The 6,700-nt window shown below is 35.8% G+C and overlaps 1 protein-coding gene across 2 annotated transcripts in view; it reads left to right on the top strand.

Moving 5' to 3' along the window:
• LOC109844256 (two-component response regulator ORR21) overlaps nucleotides 1,401-6,700 on the top strand; it is a 16,012-nt gene continuing 10,712 nt past the window's right edge. The window contains exons 1-4 of one of the 2 annotated variants that reach the window (XM_020413226.1): nucleotides 1,401-1,719; nucleotides 5,183-5,335; nucleotides 5,414-5,815; nucleotides 5,946-6,022. In XM_020413226.1, coding sequence (XP_020268815.1) covers nucleotides 1,578-1,719; nucleotides 5,183-5,335; nucleotides 5,414-5,815; nucleotides 5,946-6,022 — 774 coding nt within the window. In that variant the 5' untranslated portion in view covers nucleotides 1,401-1,577. The remainder of the gene's footprint in view (nucleotides 1,720-5,182; nucleotides 5,336-5,413; nucleotides 5,816-5,945; nucleotides 6,023-6,700) is intronic. The other variant, XM_020413225.1, reaches the window with a different exon arrangement.

Here is a 6,700-nt window from a genome sequence, read left to right as displayed (position 1 = left end):
TTGTAACCGGGCCGGGCCGGGCCGGGCCGGCCCGGCCCGGCCCGGTTACAACGGTCAGATTGGCCCTACCCCTCACTACTTGTACCAAAGCATCTGGGCCCTCCAATCACAAGCTCACTGTTCACTTTCCCTTCCCGCCCTTTTCCACCTCCAGTCTTGTCATTCTACCAGCGCATGCCTACGGAAGGTTGTAGGTTATACCTTGCTTGTTGTAGGGTCACTGATTGATGCCATCATAAAATGTTTAACTGGTTTTAGTCTTGGGTTATATAGCCTTATTGGTATTTAACTCTTGTATTCTCCTCTTTCTAAATCATCATAAAAAATGCAATTAATCTTTATCCCTACTTGCCTACGCCATGATTATTATCAACACCATCAACTCGTCTAAGTTCTGATTTGCGACATGGCTACAAAGATACGTGGCAACCATCCCTATTATTCTTGTACTATGACGATATCATAAGATGATTGGGCTAAATTAAAACTAAGATTAATTACATCTAGGTGGGACCTCTCCTCTAACGTACGTATGATGTAGTTATACCGGTGACCCTAAAATCTCATCATTCTACTAGTTACACGGGTTCAATGTTAACCATTCTAAAATTACGCTCGTTTATTTTTTTTAAGTAGGCGAGGGGAATGATTGAGAGGGTTAAAAAGAAGCGAATTTCCTCACTTTCTTAACCCTCTAAGGTGGACGGATTGGGAGGGAGATGTTGGATTTTCAGTGAATAGCTTTGCTACAGGGACCCAAAATATGGGACCAATAAAGGGGACAAGTGAGGTGTCCCCCTTTTATTGGATAATGATGGCCAACTCATTATCCAATAGGAGGAGGACACCTCACTTGTCCTTCCTATTGGTTCAATATTTTGGGTCCTTAAAGAATTTTTCTTAAGTGAATTGCCTTCTTCACTTGCTAGTTTCTATTCTAAATAATCACAAATTAGTCCATCACTCTCCCTCCTTCCCGTATCCCCTAGTTGTCTATCCAAACACGATTAGTTACAAAGCATTTTCTTCCTCTCCTTTTTCTCCTCTTGAGTTTGGCTGAATCAACCCCCTTTCATACCCTCTCTTCTCTATCCAAACTGACTATAACTCCAAAGGTCATCGATATAGTTAGGCCATACCTCACGGTGTGAATGTAATTAATCCCCAAAATTAACAGAGAGACACTGTGTTATGGTGTTCATTACTCGCTACGTGCTGTGCCGCTCTAGCATAAGTTATTCCCATCAGCCAAAAAGTATCCAGGCCTCCCGAGACCGTAAATGGGCCCAAAGCCCGTCAGTCGTCAACCTATCGCGGCCCTCTCTTTAAAACCGCCCAATCCGAAAAAGCGCCAGACAGCACGCGCATCTCCCCGTGGGCCCCGCACCCTCTCTCTACATCCGTGCTCCTGTTATCGGAAAATGAAAAAGACTCCTCCTCAAAAAAGAAGACGAGGAAGAAAAAATAAAAGTAAAAGAGACTGTTGAAATTTCCGGTACTTGACCTACATCGAGCGGAGAATGAGGCGATCTCAGCTCCTCATTTGATTCGAGCTAGGGTTTCGATTTCGTCCGGCGATGACGATGATGAGCAGCAGCAGCAGCTTGGGATCGAGCGGCGGCGAGAAGTTCCCAGTGGGGATGAGGGTTCTCGTGGTGGACGATGACGTCACCTGCTTGAAGATTCTCGACCAAATGCTCCAGAGGTGCCGATATCGTGGTGAGTTTTGGCTGATTGATGAATTTTGAAATTATATTTTGTGAAAATTTTGTTGAATTTATCTGTAGACTTTGAAATTGGTAAGTAAGAAAATTATGAACCGAGAGAAAATGTTGATTATTATGGTCAAAAGGGAAACTTAGTAGGGAATTTACATGCATGCCTGGTTAATTAAGGCTCATCGGCTGGAACAAATAAATCAAGGAAGAAGATTAGAGTTGTAAAATGTGGACTTTTTAGCTCAAAAGTAGGGACATGCAAGTGTAAGATCTTGCTAGTTAGAATAACTATTCGCAGTCTCGCAGAAGTCTAGCGAGGTAACTTGATAAGGAGTTTGTATCATTTGTACCAGACATACTATGGGTGAATACCTTCCAAATAAGGACAAATCACACATGCTACCAAAGTTTCATGCTCATGCAACTCAAAAAGAAAAAAAAGTGTTACGTTTAACATGTAATTAGAATATCAGTAAATCAATAGTATACTGTAACTCATATTGCTGACTTAGTTTCTTCTTGGAGCAAACAGTTTATCGATTGATATCGAGAGATCAAAAGCATTTTTTAAAAAGCAGAAGTGCAAGGCAAAGGATTGTATCCTTTTATACTGCGTGGCGTAGCTGTGAGGCTCAAGCCTCATAAACTAATTATATTTTAAATTTAATATTGATAAATATTGTACGTTTATGATGTATTATGGAGTGGATATTTATAAATAGATAAATTCAGATTTTGGACTGTAAATGAGAATGAAATAGGCTAAGTATAGACACAAACGATAATAAACTAAGCCACATCTAAAAGACTTCTATCTATGCTAATCACAAAATAGATAAATCAATGTTCACTACGATCCCACACTTTTGCTAGATCCTGAGCGTCAAGACATAATCCTACCAATTCTGATACGAGTACCTCTGACAGTCTGATTTTTATATGTTTACACGGTTACATAAAATTCAAGTGTGATTGGTTTGTTCGTGAAGGCCTGGTGAACAGTTCTTTCGTTGATGTGATCTTGTATTCAATGCTTTTCAGCATTACAATTCTTACTAGGATCACATTAGTTCTTGTTGACCTGATTTTGTCCAATAACTAATAATGCTTAATGTCCAACCACCAACTTCGGTGAGGTTTGAATTAGATTGACGGATCAAGTTAAAATTGCTGCCGTCGTGATAAGCATTAGTTGTAGATACGAACACGAAGTGTTGTTTACCAAGACTGGCTGATTTTAGGTAATCAGACATGCCAATTAGGATGAAAAATTATGAATGCATTTTTTTATGAGTGCTTATATGCATTTTGTCATATATAGATATATGTTTTAGGCTGTTGGTCATACAGAAAAAGCCTAAATTTTGTAAAATAATCTACAAAAAAGTTAGTTCATATCAGATAGGGCATAGGGTTGTTTTATAAATGCATAATTATACATACCATGTCTAGCTGTGTGGACATGATGGTTTCTCCTTGGAAGTTGCCTTACATATCCTAGGTGATAAGAACTCATTAAGTTAGAAGATGTGTCTAAATCTTGCCTCCCGTTCTGAAAATTATTGGATAGCTTCACGTGCAAACTGGTCAGTGGGTGGAGATTGTGTACTCTCCTGTCATTATTCTGGTACCTTGGTGTCTTCTACTCACCCTAGTTAGTTCTATTGCAGCACGAAAAATTGTTGTTCTTCAGATTGGAAGGCGTTAGCATGGACATGATATTTATTTATTGCCCAAATTGATAACTAATACAATCCATAATTGCTTTGTCAATGCATTATTTCTGCTAAAATATGGCTTATTTAAATTTTTTAGCCTGAAGTTAAATTAATTAGCTGAATGCATTTTGTTAAACTATGTCGGTAATAGTGGCATTAATTATGTAAGCAAACGACATTAATCCCTCCAAATTAGATTGCTTTATTCATGTCAGAGAAGCTTCTTTGCTTTTTATTAGTTCTGCTGATGCATGCATATGTATGTAGGGTTGAAAGAAATCTTGATGACCTTATCCAATGCTTTGTGGACGGATATGTACCATTTGCCTATTTGAAGAAAACTTGTGTTTTTCTGTTCCAACTAGGTGGGATGCACGTGCATTGCACGTGGTTAAATATCTTGATTTTTCTTAGTTTATTTATTTACTATAACATGGTTGTGATTCTTGTGAAAGAGTTTATAATTACCATAAAATATATTGAAATATTTTTCGGATGTCTCCATGGGTAAAAAATTGGTGGTTTCAATATTTTGCCTTACGGAGAAATAGTAAAGTCTAGAGCCTTAAAGTGTTAATGATTTAAGCACAATTTAAATGATTTGAAGGATTTCAAAATATTAATGATTTAAGGGATCAATATTGAAAGACTCTTATTATTAAAATGATAAAATAAAAATTTTGAATTCACTGAAGGAAAAATTATAGGTTTTATCTAATCTGATACTATATATATTTAGCTCCAGTTTATGAAAGGCAGGGTAAATCGGAAGAATCTGAAACGCATACGAAACAGAGTGTAAATTTCTCCCAGAGAACCTTATAGCAATAGATTATCAAATTCAATGTATAGGATAAATAAAAGAGAAATAATCCAAATCAGTCCAATAATTCAATATTAGTATTATGAGCAATTTCAAAGATTTGAGGGACTATTATAGAATTATTGAAGATTTAAGGGATTAATAGCTAAATAACCTTTAAACATTTGTTCTTTGCTTCTATTCCTATAGATGTCCTTTAGTTATCACCTGGGTTGGTCATTGTGGGAAAATTCGCTGTTTGAACACATACTAACACTTTGTTTTGTAAACTTTAGTCACAAATTTCAAAGATATGATATATTAGTTAATTAAATTCCATCAAAAAATTCATATATTTCTACTTTAATTAAATTCTTTACTGTTCTAATTTCTTTATTAAATAAATTTCCATAAAAAACCTTCTCTTTTCTTTAAATATTCGGTGTAATGAATTTCCGTAAATTTAGTTCTTTTTTTTCAAATTTTTTAGTTGAAGCTTTTGAATAACTCTAATTCCTAAATATAAAGTAATCAAGACTATAGATTATTCCTATAAACAATAACTCTTAAAAGATAACAACATGTTAATTGTGATGGGATAACAATTTAATATATGTTCAAGGGTAATATTGACCATGGAAAAGTTTTCCCAAACTGACACTTTTAAGGAAGTTGATTACGAAATACCATTTCTGAAATGGAATGGAGTCCAGTATAAACTCAGCCTTTGCCAGATGGACAATTTTAATTTAAGAATTTGACCATTTGAAAGTGAGAAAATCATTGTTTAAAATTTAAACAAAGTTGACTCTAATTTGTGAAAGTTGTTTTTAAATTAAAATGATACAGTAGTTTTCTTCCAAATAAGCATACAAAAAATGTACCAATTGCCTAGATCATCAGTCACATTCTTTGGTAACTCTGATTTGTTCTGGTTTTTGCAGTGACAACTTGCTGTCAGGCTACTGTAGCTTTATCCCTTCTTAGGGAGAGGAGAGGCGGTTTTGATGTAGTAATAAGTGATGTTCACATGCCTGACATGGATGGGTTTAACCTGCTTGAGCTTGTTGGTCTTGAAATGGATCTTCCAGTTATCAGTAAGTGTATTCTTCTATTTACCAAGTTTCAAATTTTTGTAAATTCATGATCTAGACAAGCTTTTGTCTAATATACAGTGATGTCTGCTGATGGGGGAACCGAAACTGTAATGAGGGGAATAAAGCATGGGGCTTGTGATTATTTGATTAAGCCTGTACGCATTGAAGAACTGAAGAACATATGGCAGCATGTAATTAGGAAAAAGAAGTGGAACGAATCTAGAGAACTAGAGTATTCAGGTGGTGATGACTCAGATCCTAATAGGCGTGTTTCAGAAGACACTGAGTGTGCTTCCTCTGTGAATGATGGAGCAGATGGAATTTCGATGTCTCATAAAAAGAAAAGGGAAGACAAAGAAGATGAAGATGATGGTGAACTTGACCATGAGGATCCTTCTTCGTCAAAGAAGCCTCGTGTGGTATGGTCTGTGGAACTTCACCAGCAGTTTGTCAGTGCTGTGAGCCAACTTGGGATTGAAAGTATGAACCTTCTGTTGCTTTTGGATAATAAATTTATTGTTTAAAAGTTTGAAGCACTTTTCACTCTATTGCCAACATCATCGCAATATGTCATTTCTTTGTCACTTATCAATTTATTTACTTGATGCAGAGGCTGTTCCAAAGAGAATTCTTGAACTGATGAATGTTCCTGGATTAACTAGGGAAAATGTTGCAAGCCATTTGCAGGTATAATTATAAGTTATGTATGATTCTCTGCATAGACATATAGTCATCGTTTGTATATCATTGTTGTGATCTCGTTCTGGAATTCTCTATATGTTTGTGTTTCAAAATATTATTTGTTTCTAGTCAGCTTCGGAATAGGCTTGTCCGAATTACTGGATTTTCCCTCTGAACAATTTTTCTAAGCATATGTGGTTTTCTGTTTCTAAGCAGATTTATTAATCTTTTAAAAGAATGTAATTTATGCATGATTATTGACCTGCAGATAGTATGGATGGTGGTCTCTGCCGACAGTGTATAAATGATGCTACTTGCAAATAGTATAGATTATGTTAAGTAACTAACAGGTGGTCAATCTTTTCATGTGCATAGTTATATGTTAAGTAACTAATAGATCAACCTTTGCATTAGTGTCAAAAACATATATTCCTTTTTCTGCTTATTACCTTATATAATTTTCAAATTGAGAAATATGAAATATTACTCATAGTTACACTAGTCTATGACTTGTGAGTTACTGCAGAACTTGTAACATCCTCATACTTATTTCACATTGTTGGAGAAAAAGATACCTCTCAACCTCACCTCATATTCAGTGTGGACATCCATCTGGTAAGACCAAACTACGAAGGTTCATATCCAACCTGCATATTAAGTTAGTTTAAAAAATGATTAGTGATG

Source organism: Asparagus officinalis, chromosome 6 (assembly GCF_001876935.1).
Source record: "Asparagus officinalis chromosome 6, Aspof.V1, whole genome shotgun sequence".
NCBI lineage: Eukaryota > Viridiplantae > Streptophyta > Magnoliopsida > Asparagales > Asparagaceae > Asparagus > Asparagus officinalis.
Note: the sequence above shows the minus strand (reverse complement) of the source record. Positions and strands in the feature narration are given on the sequence as shown.